The sequence below is a fragment of the Choristoneura fumiferana genome, chromosome 26, assembly GCF_025370935.1.
Source record: "Choristoneura fumiferana chromosome 26, NRCan_CFum_1, whole genome shotgun sequence".
NCBI lineage: Eukaryota > Metazoa > Arthropoda > Insecta > Lepidoptera > Tortricidae > Choristoneura > Choristoneura fumiferana.
The window spans coordinates 9,919,530-9,945,609 of NC_133497.1; the positions used below are offsets into that span (position 1 = coordinate 9,919,530).

The 26,080-nt window shown below is 37.7% G+C and overlaps 2 protein-coding genes across 2 annotated transcripts; one reads left to right on the plus strand and one right to left on the minus strand.

The window, feature by feature from the left end:
* Positions 1-1,808: 1,808 nt before the first annotated feature.
* On the minus strand, positions 1,809-20,734 carry LOC141442748 (zinc finger Y-chromosomal protein-like). Its single transcript, XM_074107840.1, has 8 exons — positions 20,311-20,734; positions 19,564-19,995; positions 18,806-18,931; positions 15,075-15,197; positions 9,992-10,423; positions 8,463-8,588; positions 5,508-5,630; positions 1,809-3,940 (listed from the first exon to the last, which is right to left on the minus strand). The coding sequence occupies exons 1-8, from the start codon at positions 20,428-20,430 to the stop codon at positions 3,824-3,826; spliced, it is 1,599 nt and encodes a 532-aa protein (XP_073963941.1). The 5' UTR covers positions 20,431-20,734; the 3' UTR covers positions 1,809-3,823.
* On the plus strand, positions 12,930-26,074 carry LOC141442803 (uncharacterized). The gene is made up of 3 exons (XM_074107925.1): positions 12,930-13,072; positions 23,100-23,374; positions 25,834-26,074. Exons 1-2 carry the CDS (start codon positions 13,004-13,006, stop codon positions 23,244-23,246), a joined length of 216 nt encoding a protein of 71 aa, XP_073964026.1. The 5' UTR covers positions 12,930-13,003; the 3' UTR covers positions 23,247-23,374; positions 25,834-26,074.
* The last annotated feature ends 6 nt before the right edge of the window (positions 26,075-26,080 follow it).

Consider the following 26,080-nt stretch of genomic DNA (forward strand, 5'->3'; position numbering starts at 1 on the left):
GCCAAAATAACCCTTTCTTTCTTTCTTAAATGCATTTATATTTATTGAAATGTTTTGCTCTATTTGTCGATCCTTTTTTTTTATTGCTCTTCTCTACCACTCAAAGGTTGACGGGCAGAGATCCCTTCAGGGATAAGTGCGCCTTTGTACTTAACACTACTTTTTTTCTGTAACGTTTTTGTTCTTCCTTTTTGTACAATAAAGAGTGTAAACAAATAAACAAAAAAAAAACCTTCATGTACATTTATTAGGGGTATTTATTATGTTTTTATTATAGAAGTTAACACAATTTAAAATAGATTCGTTGTTTCATTTAAAAATGTTTGAAATGGTAAAATAAATGGAGTATAGTTACCGTCAGTTTGGCATCTGTCATTTGAATCATGTTAGAAAACATAGAATATAGTCTTGAGTCACACGATTAAAACTGAAGTCTTATAAACGAAGGCCTATAAAGCGAAGTCCTTACTTACAGGATGTAAAGAACTAGGTTTTTCGGCACGGAAGTCGGGGGTGGTTTTATAAGTTAGATAGTACCTATTTCTACCAACGAGATATTTTATGCAATGAGGGCTAACCGTTTTTGCGTTCACCAGTTGGCGCCACTGTAGACAAAGGTCCTGCCTAAAGTATAATGGTTAGTTTGTTATTACAGGCTTGAAAACTAAATTTACATTTAAATCATATTTAATACCTTAAAACTGTACCATAAAAATATCGAGCATGCCACAATGTTGCGTGGTCCTTTTGTGCGGAAAAAAGGGAGGACAAAGGTTTCCGAAAGACAAAACTGTCTCAAAACACAATCATTAATTGCCCCGGAACGCATATTTGCCATAATTAATTTCAGGTATTGCAAAATATTCACAAAATTATTCTAATTACAAATAAACCCGCGTAGCTCACCCAAAAACAGTGACATTTGACATTTCGGAGACTTCTTGCTACACTAGCGCCTCTAGCGGCGAATTCATACACGATAGTCCTCATTGATAAATAACACCACTGTGTGCATAAATCTGACACCTCGAATGGGGAGGAGAAGTCATCATTCTAAAATGAAGGGTCCACGGAAAGAACATGCCTAGTCACCTTTTTTAAAATTAAGATTTTAATCTCAAAATGTAGGCTCACAAAGTACCTACTATGACTTAACATTGAATTAAATAATCTGAAAACAATAAAAAATCTATTTTTTGATCTTATAAATAAATGGTAACCATAGTAATTGTTCGTGATGACTTAACTTTCAAACCGCTAATAACTCAAAAAGTTGCTTAGGTGACTAGACACGTTCTATCCGTGGACCCTTCAAATGTACTATCTCAAATGAAATACAATAATTAATTTTAAGATTATTCATTTAATTGTTTTTTTTTTATATATTTATAATATCACGCAGACTTTTATACCTTATAACTACAGCTTTAATTAGTCTTTCTTATGTTAAAATATGAACTTATGTTATGTTATGTATGACTGTTATATATATTTTACTGTTGATACATACTTAGATTGTTATTGAGGTTTATATCTTTTTAAACGAGCAATTGTTGTAAAATTTATATTGTATATCTCAGAAACGGCTAACAATTTTATTTATCTGTGGAAACGTGCTTTCGAGTTATAAAGGGCTCTACCCATTACACCGTGTCGTACAGTCACCTGCATTAATATCTGCCACCTAACAAGTACAAGTTACAAATGTAGAATCAGAAATCAAGTAGAATTGCTGGCTTACCAAAACATGCGAATACATTGTTTAAGTAGGTAGGTATTTGTAAGTGAGACGGGTTTTTTTAACTTAATCATTGTTGTAAGTACCTGTAATATTGATATGTTTATTTATTTATTTGGATAATGTTTTTATTGTATCTTATTTGACGATGTTTTTGTGAACTCTTTATACCAACTCGTATACTGACACAGGTATCTGAAATGTAAGTAATGTGTGTGTGATTTTCTATGGAGGGGAGCTTTGCTATCTGCACAGTTTTAAACTTTTGCAGGTGGCAACGGCTTCATATTTTTACCTAACTGCCCGAAGGGGGGTAGGGGGCATCCATTAATTTCGTGAGGCAATTTTGACGATTTTTCGACCCCTCCCACACTTTGGACAGATGTGAGATTTTACTTACTCAACCCCCCTCCAAATCTCGCGTGAGATTTTTCAAAACATACTTATATTTTTAGTGTAAATTTTAGCGCAGAAACGTTTTTAAAAGCTTTTATTTAACTTACAGTGTATCTTATTATCAAAATAATATTTTGATAATAAGTAGGTAAACTCCAATTCAATAGAATCTGACAATCCTGTAGACACTTCCAGCCTACTAATATAAACACCGGGCTGCCTAAGGCTTTGTGATGTGACTATTATTCTTTTTTGATTCCTTTTAGATGATAATTGCAACAACAGGGACATATATAATCAAGTGTGCCCACGATAGGGTGTCTTAAATATGTAGAAAATTGACAGATTCTATTGAATTGTACTTTACATATTATGTACTTTTGCGGGTCAAATCTTGTAAATTAAATTTGACCCACTTCTAGTAGTCGGATTGTCTTGAAATTTGGCATACTTATGTAAATGGCGTGACAGTACAATGATCTCACAGTGACAGTCTGATAGTCCGGCCAGGATCGTCTCCGCAGGAGGGTTAATGGCATCGACTTGAAATTTGGTATGCAAATGAAGTTTGGGTGACATTGTAAGTACAGTCAGCAAAACAAGCTTGTATTAAAATGTTTTTTTTATTATAACTTATTTTATTTTATTTAATCTAGTTTTTTCACAATTATACCTACACTGTTTCTTACGTAAAAAAAACCTGATATTTGCCAAGACCACTCTCTCCCCCTTATGTTTTTCCAGCATATGAAGGTACCTATAGGTATATTATAATATATTTTCAACCGATTGTGAAGTACTCAGAATTTGACCTCTTTATACCTAGTGCCATCCACGAAGACGCGTGATTTTGCCAAAATTAGCCATTAATGACATTGTAATAAGAACCACGGCACGCGTCATCGTGAATAACTACCTATATTTTGATTAGTCACCATTGACTGATTCTCTAAATATCGCACCTCGAGAATGAGACTGTCAAAGGACTATCATTAAAAAAAAAATTCATCTCTCAAAATGACACTGAAAGAATTTTAACGCATATTTAACCTTTTCGACGCCAACGACTCATATACGCACCGCAGGTTCCACGCCAACGACCTATATGTATAACGTTCATTACTTCAATGCAAAAGCAACCATCGTTAAATTGTGTTAAGGTTCAATTTCAAACATTGCAATGTAGAAGCCTGGCGTATGGGTGATGTCTTTTGTATTTGACGTGGCGGCGAAAAGGTTAATTTTGCAAGCTGACAAATTTTGTTTAGTGACAGTCTCATTCTCAAGGTGCGATATTACATCTGGTTGATTTTGGTTTACAAAAATTTGTTTTTTAATTAAAATGATTAAATTAGCAGTAAAATCAGAACTGATATGTTATTCCGGTAACAAATGATTCTAAACAAACCAAAACTACCCAAAAGTTGTTATAGTAATCTATTCCTTTTAGAAAATTGTGTTCATTGTTAAGATTACTTACTGGTTTAATAAAATTGCTGTTATAAATTTATAATCATAAGTTGCTAACTTTTCATTACACCCTCCGAATTTTTTTTTCTTCTTTTTTTTATTTTTCGCATAAAACGTAGTGATTACTTGCTCAGTGTTCTGGACCGTAGATTAAGTCATTAATGAGTTCGCTCCGATCGCGGTGGAAAATGACAATAAAATAGTAAAACACGTTTTATTTCATTTAATCCATATATTATTAACGTTGTTCATAGCCCTCTGCCGCCGGCGATGCGAGTTGCTCTTGTGAATGTGCATGAGAGTGACGGACTTGAACATGGCGGGGCATTCGTCACACTGCAAAAAAAAAAATCTAAATTAACTTAGACCCGAACCTGTGGTAGCATGGTAAACGGTTGTGTTGCTCTGAAGATGAACTCTGATTGAGTTCGAAACGTTAATATAGTGTGGAGGTGGTGGTGATAGATAGTGTGGCTTGTTGACATGGTAATGTCTCCTGAGTTACTTATTAAAAGTATGATTTTAAGGGGTACAAGGAAGATTATGTTTATGAAATCACAAGAGTAATTGGTTCATCCACCATTACCTCTCATATTTCGTTTTCTAGATTTTTTTACCATACAAGAGCAAAAACTACTAGACACTGGCAAAAATGTCCTCCAATGGACAGAGCCATATTTTTTTAAAGAAACAACAACAAGGGGTACAAATCCACTAAAAGTTTATGAGTTGTGACAGTTTTAGGGCAATTCCTTCATGGCTCATCTCCTAAGCATGCTAATGGTAAACATTGCTAACGTTATTGTAACAAAGGGTATCACTCACGTCTCCTGAGCTACGGGACAATAACATGCGCTTAAAAGTGGATTTACCCTATTACAGTATAGACACAATATATAATAGTACTAACGTACAGAATGGCCACGCTCCGCCCCGCACCGGTTCGAGTTACCCCACCCCTCAAGCGCAGATTGCAGGAAAACCGCAGGAAAGCAGTCGGGTGCGCGACGCGATGTATTTCGGAAGCAATCATTTTGCGAAGTGGTAACGGTACCCCTACCTACTTCCTTTTTCTAAATAAATAATGATTTCTGAAATTATCGCGATTAATACATGAAATAACTACCTACCGAATAATTCGTTTAAGTTTGTAGTCGTATATTTATTGTAAATGAAAAATAATAATGCTTAAATACACAGACAGACACATTTAAAGTAGGTTTAAACAAATAGGTAAGATTTACGATTACATTTATTTGCACTATCTAAGCCATACCTACATATAAGTACCTTTAAATGTCATTGGTAGCACTTAGAAGGGTTTTGCGATAGTCAGCCCTGTGTATCTTACGCACACATTGACGCGTGTACAGACGTCGTCGTGCCTATGTAGATTCAAGAACGCGTATTTTATACGGCGAGGCCGCCGTGTGGTATAGAGGCGTCCATTGCGGGGAATAATAATAATAACATGATATTTACATCGATAATAACGATAGAGCTATAATGTATTTTTTTTATTGAACTGGATGGCAAACTAGCATGTAGGTCTCCTGATGGTAAGAGATCACCACCGCCCATAAACATCTGGTATTGCAGATGCGTTGCCAACCTAGAGGCCTAAGATGGGATACCTCAAGTGCCAGTAATTTCACCGGCTGTCCTACTCTCCACGCCAAAACACAACAGTGCAAGCACTGCTGCTTCACGGCAGGATTAGCGAGCAAGATGGTGGTAGCAATCCGGGCGGACCTTGCACTGGGTGATGTCTTTTGTATTTGACGTGGCGGCGAAAAGGTTAAGACACTAAAAAAACTGTTTACGGTTTGTGCTAGTGTTGCATTCTGATGGCAGAACATTGCAGTAATATTTCCTATCTGTCCATCATTAGTCGCTACTTTACCTGGACAGTTTTCTCGGGCAGGTGCAGAGGCATGTGAGTGAGATAGCTGCTCTTCCGGTGGAAGCCGGCGCCGCACTCTTCGCACACATACGGCTTCTCCCCCGTATGCGTTCGCTCGTGGACCTGTATATAAAATACGAAATAGGTATAGGTAGTGCCACCAGAGTTGAGGTCACGTACACAACAGACAGCGGGATTTTGACGTTCACTCGTTCGTTTCATTCACTCCTTTTATGCAATCATACTTCATGTACTTAGCTGTGTGTGTAATCATTCACTTCAACTCTCGTGGCACTACCTATATCAGCAAATAAAATTTTCATTCTATCTCTTTCTAAAATCAACATCCGTATCTCGAACTTCACGCAAAAAAAAATGTTTTTAGGGGATGTATTTTTTTTCTGAACTAACCCACTGATCTGATCTGATGTGATCTGTTTGCGAAATACACAACTTTAAAGTGCGAATTTTCATTAAAATCGAGCGCATTTCCTCCCTCTAAAATCTACTGTTGGGTGGAAAACATTGGAAAAATTCAGAATGGTAGTAAGTATTTCAAAACAAGGAAAATTATAACGGTTAAGATTGCTTGAGGATTAATAGTAGGTAGTTTAAGAGTAAATAGCAGCCTAATGTATAAAATACTTACACCGTACACAATACTAACTCCTTAGAAAAATATTACTTGATTCGTAATGGCTACGGAACCCTATCTTGGGCGTGTCTGACATGCTCTTGCCCGGTTTTTCTTACACAAAAATAGGCTTGCATTTGACCATAATCACGCCTGATGGTAAGCAAAGATGACGACTAAGATAGAGCATGCTTCACCAATAAATGTCCATTCACCCCAGATTTGAAGACTTACACGATATTTTGAGCGGTATACCTTTCATCATCATCATCATCAGCCGGAAGACGTCCACTGCTGGACAGAGGCCTCCCCCTTAGAACGCCACAATGAACGACAACTCGCCACTTGCATCCACCGGTTCCCGCTACTCTCACGATGTCGTCAGTCCACCTGGTGGGAGGCCTGCCAACGCTTCGTCTTCCGGTTCGTGGTCGCCACTCGAGGACTTTTCTCCCCCAACGGTTATCTGTTCTTCGAGCGATGTGGCCTGCCCATTGCCACTTCAATTTGCATATTTTTCCAGCTATGTCAGTGACTTTAGTTCTTCGACGAATTTCCGTATTCCGGATTCTATCGCGCAAAGAAACTCCAAGCATAGCTCTCTCCATAGCTCGTTGCGTGACTTTGAGCCTCTCTAAGAGGCCAACAGTCAAGGACCACGTCTCAGCGCCATAAGTCATCACTGGCAACACACACTGGTCGAAGACTCTATTCTTCAGGCACTGCGGAATATTGGACGAGAAGACATCACGAAGTTTCCCGAACGCTGCCTATCCGAGTTGGATTCTTCGGGCGACCTCTTTGTCGAAGTTGGACCTACCCAACTGGACAACTTGTCCAAGGTAAACATAGTGGTCAACAACTTCGAGTACATCGTTCCCAACGATAACCGGCACGGGTTTGACATGGACATTTGACATGATTTTAGTCTTGTCCATGTTCATCTTAAGACCCACCTGTTGGGAGACGATACTGAGGTCACTGAGAGCATAGTATTGAGCTCCTCCAGCGACTCCGCCATTATGACTATATCATCGGCAAAACGAAGATGGGTGATGTACTCGCCGTTGATATTGATGCCGAACCTGTTCCAGTCCAAGAGCTTGAAAACGTCCTCCAACGCATTTGTGAACAGTTTCGGAGAAATAACGTCTCCCTGTCTCACACCTCGCTGCAGTTGGATTGGTTGTGTACTTTCGTCCTGCAACCGGATCGACATAGCAACGGTATACCTTTACTTGCCCGAATTTCATGTGCTATAATATTCAACCGCCATAATATTGTTTCTTATAAATTCATTTGCACTACTTATTGTTTACCATATTAATCAAATGACAGAATCTTTGTTTCCCATAATATTAATTTCAATAATTATTTTTTTTATAATCATTGTAAGCCATAAGTATCACATGTCATTTGCCATCCATGTAAATGATGAGTACGACACTATATACTGATAAATCCCAAACGTCAAACAAGCCTTTGAATTAGGTAAATTTTACCCACATATGTTAGGTTAGGTTAGGTTAGAATTGCGACATTTGATTTGTGCGACCGAGCGAAGCGAGCGAGCAAGACGGTTCGGAGCAGAAGCAACTCGGATAGGTTAGGTTCAGAAGGGTAAGGCGGGAGCGAAGCAGAGCGTAGTTCCCGCATTAGCCTTCGATGTTAGGTATGTTTTTATAGCAGCCCGGATTATAAAGATTAGTAATAGAAAAAAGCAATTTTAATCAATTATAATCAAAATAAACACGGCGTTTGAATATTCTATTAAATAATATTATTGCACTTAATAATATGGAAAACAATACGTATCAATGCATTCGTATCATTATGGCATCTAATTTTCGGGAAAATAAGAATTAATTAAATAATTTTTCTAGTAAAGTAAACATTCGGGCAAATGAAGTTTCGGACATAAGAATTTTGGGAAAATGAAATTATAGCATATTACTTTCTGGCAAACAATAGATAACCATTTTGAGCGACACTTGAAGCTAAGGTGATGATGATGGATGATTACCTATTAGGTACCAATATTCAAAGAATATCTGTTATGTTAGTTTGTTATTTGAACCTTAAATTATACATTATAGTAACTTTGAGTAAAAATTGTATGTGACTGAGTGCGTCAACTCCTACTGGCTCCGGCAGAATATCAGCGCTGTGACAGCAATGTCGCAGCACATGCTGAGTCGGCGCCTTTTCGCGGCTGTGCCGTGACAACTTAATTTAAATATGTAACAATTTGAATCGTTTGTTTATGTAGAATTGTCATGGCATGTTTGTGAATAAAGTTTTTTATCTATCTATCTATCTACCTTGACCAAGTCAGGCCGTGAGCCCCGGTAGTCGCAGAAGCGGCATTTGTCCGTCTTCTCGTAGCCATGCATAGCTTTATAGTGCACCTGTAGAGCGTATTCATTCTTCAGTGCCTTGCCGCAATACTGAAACAAATGGAGACCGGAGATATTTAAAAATCTTTTGTCTGTGTTCATGCCATGCAATGTTTGGCCACAGCCTACTGTACACATGCATGCGATTTAATCTGTACTCGCATCTGCAGGTGTGCGCCAGATCCATGCGCCCGCGCCAGTTGCTTACTTCTAAAACAGCGGGACGGCTTAACTGTTTATACCTGCTGAGCTGGCAATGTTGCATTTTTGTTAGTTTTTCTTAATCCATAAAAATTGAATGAAAATTAATAATGTGGCCTGTTCTTAATATATAAGTTAATGTGTCTACTGCAATAATTATTTATTAGGCTTTCATTTTCTTTAAAAACCGTTAATTGTTCGTTTTCTAAGCGCAAAACTCTAGAATGACTGGTCCAATTTCGCTAAATCTTTTCTTGTTGTGTTTGTTACTGTCAGAAGGTTTTTATGGAAGAAAAAAATATAACAGGGGCGAAGCCGCGGGCAACAGCTAGTTAAAGAATATAAAAGTATTACGAATAATTATTGCAGTATACACATTAACTTATAATATATTAAGAACAGTTCTAACAGGCCACATTTTTAATTTTCATTCAATTTTTATGGAATAATCGCGAAAAACTATCAAAAATGCAACATTGCCAGATCAGCAGACATAAGCGCTCTTAAGATGAAATTTGAGTGGACTCCTGACAACTTTTTAACATATAAGCTACTTTTTAGGGTCCTATACCCAAAGGGTGTCAACGGACCTCATTACTGAGACTCCGCTGTCTGTCTGTCACAGGGCTCTATCTTTTGAGCCGTAATAGCTAGACACTTGACATTTTCACAAATTTTGTATTACTGCGGCCACTATAACGACAAATACTAAAAATAAAATAAAGGCAAAAAAGGTAAAAATTAAAGGTCATCATACAAGAAACATGATTTTTTTGGTTGCTAGGTGTTATTCGTTGCTTGTCAGGCAAGGTAACAGCTGAAAATTGCTAGGGGCTCGTTCATTCATCTTGACGAGTACTTTAGTAACCAGGGGCAAAAAGAAGTCAGCAAAAAAGCTTGAAAGCTTGTTTAGAATTTTTAACAAAAACTTATTACCTACTGAACTGTTTTTAAAAGATTGGTTTTTTGGAATCTTTTTGTATTTTTTATTTCAATTCCAAATTTTTACTTTTACGGTCATCCCGTAAAACCTAAATTGAAAATACAAACTGAAATATAGATGCACAGAAAAACCAGAAAAATAAGACCAACACTGGGAATCGAACCCAGGTCCTCGGTATTACGTACCGTGTGCTATACCGCTACACCACTGTTGGCACTGTTTTTAAAAATACCACATACCATATAATTATGATCACTTTAGTATCTTGGTTTAATAAATACAGTATAGAGGCTAGTTTATTCATATTTACCTGACAAATAACTTTAACAGCATTATGAGTCCTCTGATGATCTCTAAAAGCTCTCCTCTTCGTAAACACTTTGGGGCAATGTGGGCACCGGTTGGTCTCGCTGCCCTCCGGCATTTTACCAATTTTTATAAAACTCAGATCAGCCTTCTTTTGCCTTTTTTCATTAGTAAATATGACATCTTTCGTTTTATTTATAAATTCGTCGAAACTACCTTCCATTTCTACATAGTCGTCTGTATCTAATTTACTTAATAACCTATTATTGGAAAGCATATCAACTTTAACTTCTATTTCTTGTTTTTCAGGATCATTGAGCAGTTTGAGTAGCTTCTCGTTTGTTTCTTTGCATTTTTTTCTGAATTTTATAGATTTTTTTATGAAACTATTGCATTCAGAGCACATTTGTTGGGAGAGGGTGTCATTTTTTACGATCTGAAAATTTACAAGAGAAATTGAATTATCTGTCAACATCTCAAAGGGCTTGTGGAAGGGCTCATTATTATTGCATCTTTCTGCGTCCAAACAACCTGGTTTATTGAATCAGACTTTATTTTGTGGAGGTCCATATCAATGAACTAAAACAATTTCTTTGCTCACCCTCGACCTTATTAAAATTAAGCCATACCATGTACCGCCAATTTGGCTAAGCGGTAGTCAGCTGTCAGTCGTGAACAAGGTCAAGTACCTGGGTCATATCATAACATCTGATCTAAAAGATGATCTTGATATCGAGAGGTTTCGCAGGGCGTTAGCGGTTCGTAGTAATATGCTTGCTCGCAGGTTTGCTGTTTGTTTGTTTGATGTTCATACGAAGTAAAAATAGCGCTTTTTAAAGCTTATACACAATCTTTTTACTCGAGCAGCTTGTGGGTTAGGTATACGAAGGGAGCCTATGACGCCCTGCGTGTCCAATACAATAATGCGTTTAGAATGCTGTTGGGGCTGCCGAGAAGGTGTAGCGCCTCGGGCATGTTTGCTGAAGCCAGTGTAGATGGCTTTCAGGCAATCATGCGCAAAAAGATAGCCTCAATATTAGGCAGAGTGAGAGCAAGCACCAACAGCATTCTGAAGGCAATAGCGGGTAGATATGATTGTCCAATTCAATATTTCTGGATTGGACAGATCAAGGGCGTTGCCCAATTTATTATTTAAAAAATACATGTCTTCGTTGTTAGTCAGTAAGTGTTACTAATTTAGATATAAGTCAACGGCTACTAACATATTATGTATCTTTACCGTCTGAAATAAAGAATTTTATTATTATTATTATGTTCTTTATTTTTCTTTCATTCTTAGGTTTAGGTTTTTATAATAGCTCTAAAAAGTAAAATACAGAAAAGTACATACAAAATAAAAATATTATAAAAACCTATTAAGTATTATTATTATTATGATAGCTAAGTTTATGCAAAGTTATGCGTGTTCATGCAGTTCCTCGTAACTAACATAACTTGCATAAACTTAGCTGTCATAAGGTCACGGCAAAGAAATTCTTTTAGTTCACTGGTTTTTATTACCTACCTTAATTCCCGTAGTAATAAATAAATTATTCACGAATTCTTCACAGTCGCTGTGATCATTGAAAATTGGTAACAAATTGGTCGAACTGAAACACGTTCTACAGAATTCTGTACTCATATTTTTAATTACTTAATTTAAAATATGTCTGAAACCTTTGAGTATTTAAATAAATACTCAAAGCTTGAAACCATAGCTTGAATTGAAACTGTTATTTAAAACGTAGTGGTTATAATTATGCTCTTTGCTGTTGTTGGTTGTTTATTGTTTTTCTTTTTTTTTAATTAATAAATGGCTTCTGTTCTGTCAATGGGACAGATAATTTTGCATGCGTAGATCGCGGGAGGATCGCGGCCACATGCAGTCGCTCGACGCTCGTTTCCAGTGTCAAATCTGGTCACGTGACATATAGCGATAAAGCTGAAAATGTCGAGCTTGCTGAAAAAAAAAAACTTCTATTCGGCAAAAACACTGTTTTTTTTTCATTCGCTCCAATTTATTTTATTTGTACCTCTCCCACAACAGCTACTAAATCAGCTTCCAAGGCCAAGATCATTCCTGCAAGCAGCCATCCTGTCGCTGCTGCTCGACGGGGCGACTTGACTGACGCTACTTTTTTGAATCGCGGAAAATTCGAAATCACCTTGAAAATGGGGTCACGTGACCAAATTTATCGCTGCAATCTGCGACGAGCGACTGCATGTGGCCGCGCCTCGGTCAAACAGTATTAGTACTTGCAGGGGGAGGCGCTCTCAGGGAAATCTGCTTTGGGTGCCTTTAGTACGCCGTAGGTATTCAAAAAGAAAAAAAAGTTGGATTCTAATTAGGAAATTCTTAGGCTCAAGTTACATTGGGGGTCCATGACAGATCCGAAGAAAATTAGACTCTAAGCAGGAATTATAAGGTCCACATTACATTGGGGGCGGGGCCTGGACGGATCCGTCACATGGCAGACGAAAGGTGGTGACCAGCCATATGGTAATCATGGAGTTTTCAGGTATGATTAGACTATTAATAAGAATATTAACAGACTGCTTCAGACGCTGTGTGTTTTATTCAAGACATAATACATGTTTTGATGTAATGCAAAACATTCATATTAAATATGTAAACTTTCCAGTTTCGAAATATATTTATAGCTGGCAACACCAGCTGTGATTGTCAATGTTGAGCAAAAACACGGTTCAAAACAAAGGTTCAAAACAAAAAATATAGAAGTGCCAAATCAAATTCTGCAATGTGGTTAAAATGTGTGTTAAAATAAAAAATAAAAAAATGGTGGGCATGACACGGGTGACACTCTTTCCCGGCCCGGATAACACCGACATGGAAATACCGTCCCTGTTTTTTGTGTATACGCCCATAGAAACTGACAGGCGCTTCTATGGGTGTATACACGAAAAACAGGGTCGCTATTATCCAGGCCGGGAAAGAGTGTCACCCCATGACACTTGTCTTTTAGTATAGTTTTGGCGCGAATTGCAAAGGTTTCTAATGTCTGAATATGGTCTGAATAATGTGTCTGGTATAGATCTGGAGACTACACTACAAAGAAGAGAACAGGTATGTGCCTATCTGTTATGAACTTAGTACCTACTTATACAATCGTGAGGCCTATGGTAAAACTCCTCATCAGCTCTAGTGATTTCTGAGATTAGCGTGTGCTGTGCAAACGCTCAGGCAAACAGACAATGATTCTAAAAATCGTTGTTTTGGGTTCTATTGCGCTAATATAGGCCCCAAATATTTCAATGTACCGACACCGACTTTATACAGATTTATTATATGTATAGAAATGGCCATCACGACAAAATTAATGCACTGTACGACGTTACTCACTCTACTTACTATTTCGAAATTTTCTTTAGTTTGTGGACATGACGGATCAAGACATTATTTACTAGTAACGATGGAGCTATATTTTCAAAAAAATAATTATAATATGATATTATGACATCCTACGTAAATTTAAGACATTCAAAAAACTGTTTTCGGTTTGTGCTAGCGCTGTATTCTGGCGGGAGAACATTGCAGTAATATTCCCTATTATTTGATATTGCCTATAGATACTTTGACTTTGAATACCTAGGTATTAAAATGGCAATAAAATTGTAAAACACGTTCATTTTTCATTTAATCCATATATTATTAACGTTGTTCATAGCCCTCTGCCGCCGGCGATGCGAGTTGCTCTTGTGTATTTGCATGAGAGTGACAGACTTGAACATGGCGGGGCATACGTCACACTGCAAAACAAAAAGTTTCTGTTAAAAATTTTGGAATGCATCTAAATAATTATGCCCGGAAAACACGACAACACGAGGCATTTATCAAGCCAGGATAGCAAGCTACTGCTATTAAGCTAGCAAGCTAGTGCGTTTATCTTCGTGTATACAAATGTAACTGACTTCAAGCACAGTATACTTATAAGCTTTAGCTTATATATGTACTGTGCTTCAAGGCTAGTAAGCTGTGCCTCTAGTGTGGCGTTTTCACAAAACATTCGGTTATTATTCGAAGACGTAAGTCGAGCGTACGATCGTTGAAACAGGTTGAAACGTAGCCGCCACATGTGACGCAAACCTACACTCACAAAAGTTGTTGCGCAAACTTTCCGCTCTCCGTGTTTTCGAGACGTACATATTTTGTGAATGTGAAAACACATTAAGCATACTGTTGCTGAAGCCAGGATAGTTTTAAATAGCTTGCCGTTACAATACGAACTTCGAGTTTCGTAGTAGCCTCCCTGTCTTGTCACTATAACATGTTCTCCCACGGCTCCCACACAAAACTGCGATTTCGCATCGCATTGCAAAAATCTGCGAGCTCGCAGGACGCATCGCAAAAACTTCCGATCTGATTCGCATCGCGCATTCCTGGGACTTCTGCGATATTATCATATATATCAGGTATGGTCCGATGGGGCCGATGGGGCCAGAAGGTTCTCGAATGGCGTCCGCGGACCGGGAGACGAGCTGTCGGTAGGCCTCCAACAAGATGGAGCGACGACTTGGTTAAGATCGCGGGATCGCGGTGGATGCGGAAAGCACAAGACCGGTCTGAGTGGAGAGCCTTGGGGGAGGCCTATGTCCAGCAGTGGACGTCTTTCGGCTGACATGATGATGATGATGATGATCAGGTATGGTGACCTGCACTAACGCTTTGCCGAAATCGTATCGCAGCAATTCGCATCGGTAGTTCCTGCAGGGCTACTACGAAACTCGAAACTCGAAGTTCGTGTCGTGCGGTCCCTCTGACACTTATACTATTTAATACGAGAGCGAGAGGGACGGTACGATACGAACTTCAAGTTTCGTAGTAGCCCTGCTGCGATGCGGCGTCGCATCGCATCGCAGTTTTGCGTGGGAGCCCATAGTCAGTCTATTGCGGTTTTTTTTGACGATTGCTGTCTACTGTCACTGCAACGGTACCTGACTGGCTTATAATTACTAGCATCATGTAGACGGCACTAGCATGTGTCCAAGCGTAGACAGTGCTATAGCTGCATGAACAAAATAATTGTTTGTGGTTCATTAAAATCTTCCATCATTAGTCGCTAATGTACCTGGACGGTTTTATCGGGCAGGTGCAGCGGAATATGAGTGACATAGCTGGTCCTCCGGTGGAAGCCGGCGCCGCACTCTTCGCACACATACGGCTTCTCCCCCGTGTGCTTTCGCTCGTGAATCTGTGCATAAAAAAACATTAAATTAAAAAAATCAAAAACCCGACTGCCAAAACTAAAAGGAAGAAAATGAGCCTAGTGGTCTAGAACTCTGTTAAGTAGTTAATTTAAAGTTCAACAGTCGGGACCCATTACTAAGAGTTATTGAGCGTCACGATTTAAATGGGTACCGACTGTTGAACTTTAAATTAGCCACTTAACAGAGTTCTAGACCACTAGGCTCATTTTCTTCCATTTAGTTTTGGCAGTCAGGTTTTTTGATTTTTAAAATTTAGGGGCTGTTTCACCATCCATTGATTAGTGTTAACTGACGGTTAAATGCGATGCCGTCTCCGTCTATTTGAACAAAACAAATAGAGACAGCATCACACCTAACCGCCAGTTAACACTAATCAATGGATGGTGAAACAGCCCCTTAATGTTTTATTTTACACTTTTTTGATATTTATGTGAAAACGGTAGATTAAAAGTATTATAACCCATATATATATTTAGAATGGGCTAGTTATTAGCTTTCATTTGATACCCATATTGTTACAATACAAAATATATTTTTCACCTCAGCACCTCAAACAGGCAGGTTTTGCTATGAGAAATCAGTGAGCAAAATCGCATTTTGCTCACTCCGTGAGACAAAGTAACTTTTTAATTATTTTTTTTAAATGCTGAGTACAGTGTTGAGTCTACACACTGAATTCCAAATATTTGAACTTTACTTTGATCTGTCATTTCAATCAAATGTGTTGATTACAATCATAAATTAAATTTTTGGTATTAAAAATAAATTTATACATGACAACGAAATATTTCCAAAATGTAAATTTTCCCGATCTTTTAATAAAGTATGCAACCTCGTTGCACGAAAGCCGCTTCCCTTGTTTTTTTTATAAAAGAATTCCGTATACTGCCTCTACAGTTGGAATAAATATTTGTTTAATTGAATGAGTTTTTAACAAATCTATTTATGTTTATGTAATAGAAATCTTAATTAAATTCATATTTAAAGGTTTATTTATAATAAATAATACGTTTATTGTTCAAACTTTTTAATGACCCCAAGATGAGGCTTTATGCAGTATTAAAAAATAAGTGTAACATATAATATAGCACAAGAAGTTCTAAGTTCAAATTACAATGCATGTTATTATGATTGTTGATTTGTATTGTATCTACTGGACACTTTATTATGGTTTTAAATGTGATTATTATATTTGTTTCTTAATAAACGGATTATATTTAAAAAAAATGTGTGATTTTATTCTTATGTTACATTTAAATGATGTTCTCGCTGCTGAGGTGAAAAATTGTATGTGTCACACGAGACCAAAGTTTTTTTGCATCTCGTGTATTTGAATCCCTTGATGCACTCAGGATTCTAACCTAGAATCACTCGCTGACGCTCGTGATTCAATTGTAGAATCCTTCGCTTCCTCGGGATTCAAAATCAACACTCGCACCAAAAAACGACTTTGCTCTCTTGTTGCACAAATAACTATTTTCATCCCTCCACCATATTTTTTTTCACAGACGCCATATTGAAATATTATATAGCCTATGTCTCTCCGACAGTTATGACAAGACGAATCCAATGATACCTCATATGTTAACATCCGTCTAGCCGTTTAGGCTGCAGCGCGGACCAAAGAAATGGACATACATACATACATACACTCGAAAAACATAACCTTCCTTCGGGCAGTCGGGTAAATACGGCATAGGTTTTGACGTTTGTTTGACGAATTTTGACGTTCACTCATTCATTTCATTCATTCTCCTTTTGTGCAACCAGTACTTCATGTAGCTGTGTGTATAATCATTCACTTCAACTCTCGTGGCACTACCTATATAAGCAAATGAATTTTGCATTCCACCCCTTTCAAGAATCAACATCCGTGTCTCGAACTACCCGCAATGAGGGCTATCGTTTTTTATCTTACTAGATGGCGCCACTGTTGCGTGAGGTTTTTAAGTGTGGCTTTCAAAGTCTGATGCGTGAAAACAAAGTTTAGATTAAAATCATATTTAATACACCTTAAAACCGTACCATAAAAATATTGAGCAACCACAGTCTTGCGTAGTCCCGTTTTGTTCGGAAAAAAAGGGAGGATAAAAGTTTTCGAAAGACAAAACTGTCTCTAAACACAGACATTCATTGCCCTGTAACGCATAATTGCCATAATTAATTTCAGGTAATGCAAAATATTTACAAAATTATTCTAATTATAAATAAACCCGCGTACCTAGCTCACCGAAAAACTATGAGATTTGACATTTCGGAGACCTCTCGCTACACTAGCGCCTCTAGCGGCGAATTCATACGCGATAGCCCTCATTAATCGCGATTTTTATATCAGCCCATGACCATGGGAAGTCCTGGGTGTTTTAATAGTAAACAGTTGATTGACAAACTTTTTTTTACACAAAAATAGGCTTGCATTTGCTTGGCTATGCTCGGGTTTATGTCTGTCTGTCTGTCTGTCTGTCTGTCCGTCCGTCCGCGGCATTGCTCAGAGACTATCAATGCTAGAAAGCTGTAATTTGCACGGATATATATGTAAACTATGCCGTCAAAATGGTACAAAAAAAACTAAACGAAACCCTTAAAAAAATATTACTTAATTTTTTCGTAATGGCTACGGAACCCTATTTCGGGCGTGTCCGACACGCTCTTGGCCGTTTTTTGTTATTTTGGGCGACACTTGAAGCTAAGCTTGTAACGGGCAAAGCTCGGAACCGGTTTATAAAATAGCGGTAAATACCGGTTTATTTCGGTTTAACTATAACCTAAATAAACCGGTTTGTTCGACGAGTGACAGCTGGCCGGCCGGCGGCGGGCGGCGACGTTTATCCTGCGCCGGAATAAACCAGTTTTTATTGTTCTAAACCGGTTAATCAGACAAGAACTATATGGAAATGTTCCCTTAAAACCGGTTTTAAAATAACGGTTTCGCGAACGAAACCAAAATGAAAAGGTTTTGCGCCAAGTACATGATAACGGTTTGGAAATTTAACCGGTATCCGAAACTTGTAACGGGGTGTTATACAACTCGTTTCTTCCTAACTCTTTGGACTATCTGATTTAGCACACATTCTAAAAAATGACATTTAAATTCCACACCTGTTCGATTTACGTCAAGGTAGCCATTCTATTCAGAGCCTCGGAGCTGAACAGTTACCTGTCTCTGTCTCTTTATCCTAGATCCTATCAATTTCCTCAAACTCCTTAACTAGCTCATAATTTACTACACCTATACGAAGGAAGGTTTATTTCCTTCTACAGTTTCAAATAGTTGTGCAATGCGTGTGAAGTTCGTAAAGTTCCTTAGCTTGTGATACTGCTGGACTGCAGTATTATTGAATTGTATAAAATAAAGAACTGGGCACGGAAACTATGATAAACTATGTATTATTTATAATTATTGATACAATGTCAAAGCATACCTATTTAGATACTTAAGACCGCGTCTGTTTGTTCGCAGGTGCCCTTTTATAATTATCTTAAATAAATATAACTCGTCTGCCTTGTAACTGCCTCTTCTTTATTCCACCACCAACTCCCCCGGTCACTACCTTCGTGACAAGCTGATGATGATGAGATGATGGATGATTACCTTGACCAAGTCAGGCCGTGAGCCCCGGAAGTCGCAGAATCGACATTTGTCCGTCTTCTCATAGCCATGCATAGCTTTACAGTGCACCAGCAGTGCCTTTTCATTCTTCAATGCCTTGCCGCAATACTGAAACAAATGGAGACCGGAGATATTTAAAAATTTCGTGTAATTGTGTGTGCATGCATGTGTGTAGTAGGTACACATCTGTTCACTCACGAAAGAGCGCGCCCCTACACATTTTATAATAGAAGTCGTCGTGCGACAAGTCTATGTGTGCGTAGCTCGAACGTGTCCTCAGTTGCAAGCGTACCGTCAGTCACTAAGACTAAGACAACGTGTAAAATAGAAACGGGACAGGTCTCTATGTATTCTATTGTATTTTGGACAACCAGATGGCCTAGTGGTTAGAGAACCTTGAGGTCCCGGGTTCGATTCCCGTGTCGGGGCAGATATCTGTATGAAAAATACTAATGTTTGTTCTCGGGTCTTGGTGTTTACTATGAATTTAAGTAGTAGTGAATATAAGTATCTATCTATATAATTATATTTATCCATTGCTTAGTACCCTTAACACAAGCTTTGCTAAGCTTACTTATGGACTAGCTCAATTGGTGTGAATTGTCCCGTGATATTTATTAATTTATTTATTATACTCGCACTTGACCATTTTTTTATTATTTTTATTTTTATAGTAAATCTTTGCAGATTGAATAAAATGTAACAGCTTGCGGTCCAGAGGCTAGTTTATTCATATTTACCTGACAAATTGCTTTAACAGCATTATGAGTCCTCTGATGAGCTGTAAAAGCTCTCCTCTTCATAAACACTTTGGGGCAATGCGGGCACTGGTTGGTCTCGCTGCCCTCCGGCATTTTATCAATTTTTATAAAACTCAGATCAGCCTTCTTTTGCCTTTTTTCATCAATAAATATATCATCGTTCACTTTCTCTATTAATTCGTTGAAAGTACCATCCATTTCTACATAGTCGTCTGTATCTAATTTACTTAATAACCTATTATTGGCAAGCTTATCAACTTTAACTTCTATTTCTTGTTTTTCAGGATCATTGAGCAGTTTGAGTAGCTTCTCGTTTGTTTCTTTGCATTTTTTTCTAAATTTTATAGATTTTTTTATGAAACTATTGCATTCAGAGCACATTTGTTGGGAGAGGGTGTCATTTTTTACGATCTGAAAATTTACAAGAGAAATTGAATTATCTGTCAACATCTTGGCGTGGAAGGGCTCATTATTATTGCATCTTTCTGCGTCCAAACAAGCTGGTTTATTGAATCAGACTTTATTTTGTTGAGGTCCATGAAATGAAATCAATGAAATAAAAGAATTTCTTTGCTCACCTTAGGTATGATAGCTAAGTTTATGCAAAGTTATGCGTGTTCATGCAGTTCCTCATAACTAACATAACATTGCATAACTTGCATAAACTTAGCTGTCATAAGGTCGCGGCAAAGAAATTCTTTTAGTTCACTGGTTTTTATTACCTACCTTAATTCCCGTAGTAATAAATAAATCATTCACGAATTCTTCACAGTCGCTGTGATCATTGAAAATTGGTAACAAACTGGTCGTACTGAAACACGTTCTACAGAATTCTGGCTTACTCATATTGTGGATAAAATATGTCTTAAAACTGTTTGAACCTCTAAGAGATTAACCAAAGAATAACTAACTGTTTGAATAATACGATATCCAACAGGAAATGGGTTTGTTTTGTTTTTTTTTTGTTTTTCTTTTTTTTTATAATAAATGGCTTCTGTCAATGGGACAATTTTGCCAGTGTCAAGGTTGAAAGCTACAAATGATCCTAAGTGATATTAAGCAGGGCACACACTACCATCCCAACAAAAGCCAAGCCAAACGAACGGGTTTCGTTCACGCCAAGTTCACGCGCTGTGTTGTCAAGTGACCGGTAGGGTTAGTTCGGGATACCTACAACAACAACAAGAGTCACCGTGAGAGGAATAAAACTGTTTATTTCAAATTTTTGACTTTATATGACAAAAGCGGATTGAAATAGATTATGAGACATAAAATATTTTTAAAATTTTGTAACCAAACGCTCTTAAAGGTAAATAACCTTTTTTTTGTACTAGTGCTACCAGCCATCAACATTTATTGAATCCGACACACGATACGACAGAACGAAATAGTTCGCAATTTGAAAATAGTATTCATAGGTACCAATATGGTACAAAAATTTATCATCAACACATTGAATGAATCAAATCCGTCCATTTTGTTTTTGCAGAGGTTAAATTGTAAACGAATAATTTCTATCTTAAACTCACGGCAACGTCCTCACGCCGGCAGGTATGTTCACTGCTGTAAAAAAAAGTAGCGCACCGTGTTGGTGTACGTACAATGTCCTGTCAGTGTTGGTTGGTCAGTCAGAGTCAGTGTCACCTTCTAGTTTTTTGTCGTTGGGTGTTACTTTACGATGCAATTTTTTATAAATTTTCTCTAAAGTTTATACTTACGTACATTAAATGAAATAACAGGACAATTCTTCGTAAAGAATGCTACCTTTTACACCTCGCACTTGGGTTGTATAGCTCTTAAAATGAATTTTACAGAAGTCTGTCGTACTTGTTTGACCACTGAATATTTGAATCCCATTTTTGTGAAATCAGTGGATCACAAGCGATACTCTACTGCTATTTTCATCACTACTGGAATAAAAGTGAGTGAAATACTTACTTAGATATAAATGAAATTTGTTTAAATATTAAAATCCATGTCAAAAATGTCAGAAGTATGAACTGTTCCAATACTACAAACTTGTATTTTACTATATTATTTATTAAATAGCTACCTTTGTAAATCATAACTGATTATTTCTAGAATAGAGACTCATTCTCTGTACTTTGAATCCAAATTACAAAAAAAACGTGGTTATCTATTCAATTTAAATTCAAATAACATTTGGATTTACAATCAACTAATCTACAAAACAGTTTTTTTTATCTCACATTCATAATTAGTACAGATTTGTTAAGTAAAACTATGTACTAAGTGGACATAACAACCTGCATGCATTTACCACTCATTACCCAACTGCCCGAAGGAGGATTATGATCTATGCGGTGTTGTGTTGTGTGCTATGTGTGTGTGTTTTGTTTTGTGTGTTGTGTTCGGAACTGAGTGAGCACCCATGAGGCTGCAATGATCACCTGTGTTCTAAGCCTCAACAAAAATAAGAAAAAAGTATGTTCAAATAAAGAGGGAAAGAAAAATGGAGCAAAATAGTTATGCAATGGTACCCGAGAAATGGGAAAAGAAAACACACACAAGGAAGGTGGGATGACGATATCAGACAAGTCGCAAGAATATCATGGAATAGAGTGGATATAGAAAGACGAGAATGGAGACGATTGGAGGAGGCCTTTGCCACCTGGCAAACGGACATGCAAAAAATAAGCAAACGAGAAATCCATACTAATATTATAAATGCGAAAATTGGTGTGTTTGAATGTATGTTTGCCCGTCTTTATCTGAGTGGCGGATCAACGTGATTTTAGACAAGAAACTATCTCTATTCTTTGCGCGATAGAATCCGGAATATGGAAATTCGTCGAAGAACTAAAGTCACTGACGTAGCTGGAAAAATATGCAAATTGAAGTGGCAATGGGCAGGCCACATCGCTCGAAGAACAGATAACCATTGGGGGAGAAAAGTCCTCGCGTGGCGACCACAAACCGGAAGACGAGGCATTGGCAGGCCTCCCACCAGGTTGACTGACGACATTGTGAGAGTTGCGGGAAACCAGTGGATGCAAGTGGCGAGTTGTCGTTCATTGTGCGTTCTAAGGGGGAGGCCTTTGTCCAGCAGTGGACGTGTTCCGGCTGATGATGCTAGTTTATGGGCCAGAGAGAGATATAGGCTACTTTTTATCCTGGAAAAATGCACAGTTTTTAATTCCAGGATTCCACGCGGGCGAAGCCGCGGGCAAAAGCTATTCTATGAATAAAAGAGGACAGAAGTGATGAATTACATTTATACATTCTTGTAGTGTTACATGCTGTCCGATTAAATGCTTATAATCGGTAATTAGGTTCATTATGGTCCGTGTGCCGTCCATAACATATGTTGTTTGTTTTAGGTCTCCTATCTGTTCCTTCCCCAAAATCAAAATTTCATAAACCGAACATTCCCCTCATGTGCGTAATGTCGCAACATCGACATTGGCAAAATACGTCTTGCTAAAAACAGCAAGAGTGAAAGCCATTAAAAAAAAAAGGCTTATAATAATAATGTTCCAATTATATTTTTTCAGGTGGACATAGACGATGGGCTACCACAACAAATGTGTGCTCGCTGCGTCAACTTCCTAAACACCTCACTAAAATTCAGGAAACAGTGCAAAGATTCCGAAGCCAGACTTTTGCAGTTGAAAAATGAATACGTAACACTGACGAAATAGCGCAGATGAAGATGTAGATGATGACTTCGACTTAAAAGAAGAACGGTTAGAAGTTGATGAAGATAGCAAAATAGATGATGTGAATATTAAAAGTGAAGGTGACCATGCAATCCAGGAGAACCAATCTGGTAATTATTTTTTTATGCCATGATATTCAAATTAGTAACTTGAAATTATCTGTATTTCAAGAAAATAGATTAAAAAGAATAGTAAAAAAAAGTAAACAATGCGAATTATTTTTAAATTAAATATAATGACCCGGATAACTCACGTCTTAAATCGAGTTTAGCTCGACATGTTTCGGGCTAATCCGTAGCCCTTCGTAGGGCTTATACTCGTGCTGCGTCATCGGTGTGTGTGAACGTACCTTTACAGAGCGATGTTGTTAGTGTTGTGTGCTACCCTACATTTGACAGTTGTAATGATGATGAAAACGCGGGTAGTTGTGTGCCGGTGTCAGTTTCGTCGGGTAGTCGCGCGAGCAGAGCGGCGGCGCGCAGTGCGCGTGTTGCAGCAGCCGCTGAGTCGCGTTGCTCCGAAGACGAAGGGCTACGGATTAGCCCGAAACATGTCGAGCTAAACTCGATTTAAGACGTGAGTTATCCGGGTCATTATATTTAATATGAGTGAGTCTCACGGTAGTTTCATATTTTTAAATTATTCATATTTCATTATTTGTATGTTAATAGTAGCGAAATGAAAATACAAATTTATTTATATATAACTGCTTTTTTTTTTTTTAATAAATAGCTTCTGTCCAATGGGACTAAGATTCAGAATGGCGGGTGTACTTACCATTATAAATGTAAAAATACAAAGAACTATAAAACAAAAAGTACTCAAAATTTGCGTAATTTTTTTGGGTGCGTGCGTGTCTGTGTTTGTTCCTCCTTCACATTAAAACGGCTAGACCGACTTTGGTGAAATTTCGTATGTAGATAGCTGAACATCTGGAAATCTGGAATAGCACATCTAAAGGCTACTTTTTATCCCGCATTTTCACGAAGTTTTATAATTATATCTTTAAATATCTTCTTTTCTTTTTTCTTTTTTTTTTCTTTAGCGACGACTTGGTTAAGATCGCGGGATCGCGGTGGATGCGGAAAGCACAAGACCGGTCTGAGTGGAGAGCCTTGGGGAGGCCTATGTCCAGCAGTGGACGTCTTTCGGCTGACATGATGATGATGATCTTTAAATATACCTAACGTTTTATCCATAGAAACTTTCACTCCCCTTTATACCCATTTAAGGGTAGAATTTTGAAAATGATGGAACATGTATCCACATATTTTTTGACGAATATTTTCACCAAGTTTATGATGGAGTATTCTAGAATTCCTAGACCGAGTCCTCAGACTCGGTGGAGCGATGATCTTCGCAGGGCGGCTGGCAAGAGCTGGATGAGAATAGCCGAGGATCGTGCTCAGTGGCGTGCCATGGGAGAGGCCTATGTCCAGCAGTGGACGAACATAGGCTGATGATGATGATGATGATGATGATTCTAGAATTACCCTTTGGTCAGTCAAAATATTTATTAATTTAGAAGAGGCATTTTTAAATTTACATAAGATAGGGAAATGAGAGTAGACACAGGGAAGTGATTACAAATGATTTTTTGTCCAAAAATAGACTCCACAGTAAAAATGATATTAGTAAATAGAAAAAAAAATGAAAAATAGAAATCTACATAATATGTACTATAATACCATTTTATCTACATGCATATCATAACTTCCCTATTATATGTTCAGAAACGACTATCAAATGGCCTTTATTAAGAAACTTGGTATCTGCGGGTGCATCTTAATGTTCACATTAAAGTACAGTGCATCTTAATGTTTACATTAAAGTATCGGTAATACTTTTTTTAACAATGCATATCTGTACATATTGTAGAAAACTTATGACATGCATGTAGATAATAACTGTTATTCAGTCAAAGTCAAAGTCAAAGTCAAGTCAAAGTCAAAGAGTCAAAATACAGGCCATATCTGAACATATTATAGAAAACTTATGATATGCATGTAGATAAAGTTATGTATGCGGCTATACATAATTAGGCATTAAAACACTCGTGTGATCTTATTATGAAACTCGCCTTCGGCTCGTTTCATAAAACCACACTCGTATCGTAATGCCTCTCATTATGCACCAGCCACATAAATAACTATTATCTTACAATTAGAAACCAATATAACCCTTCATTAAATAGTGTCACGCTGAAGCTCACATCGTAACTCACGCCACTCACCTTTTTTGAACCCTGTTATACAACTTAAGATTGGTTTTTTGGAATCTTTTTGTATTTTTTATTTTAATTCCAAATTTTTACTTTTACGGCATCATCCCGTAAAACCTAAATTGAAAATACAAACTGAAATATAGATGCACAGAAAAATCAGAAAAATAAGACCATCACTGGGAATCGAACCCAGGTCCTCGGTAATCCGATTAGTAGGGTAGTTCGATTCCCAGTGATGGTCTTATTTTTCTGATTTTTCTGTGCATCTATATTTCAGTTTGTATTTTCAATTTCTGTTATACAACTGTTGCATAAAATACTATTATTATTATATTTTCCTTGCAGACTTACCGTCCTACACACCCCCGAACGAACGCCCCCGCCGGAAGCGACATGCGACTTTCAAAGCTGAGAAGATAACTCGCATCGCATGCACCCTGTGCCAGAAGGACCTGTCTGTGCGGAGCATCAATGCTCACATGGCCAAATGTCACCCCGGGGCGGACGAGTGGAGGGTTAAGTGTGAGCTGTGTGACACACATGTTATGAAGGATAAAATGAATAGACATATAAAGATGATGCATGGTAATAC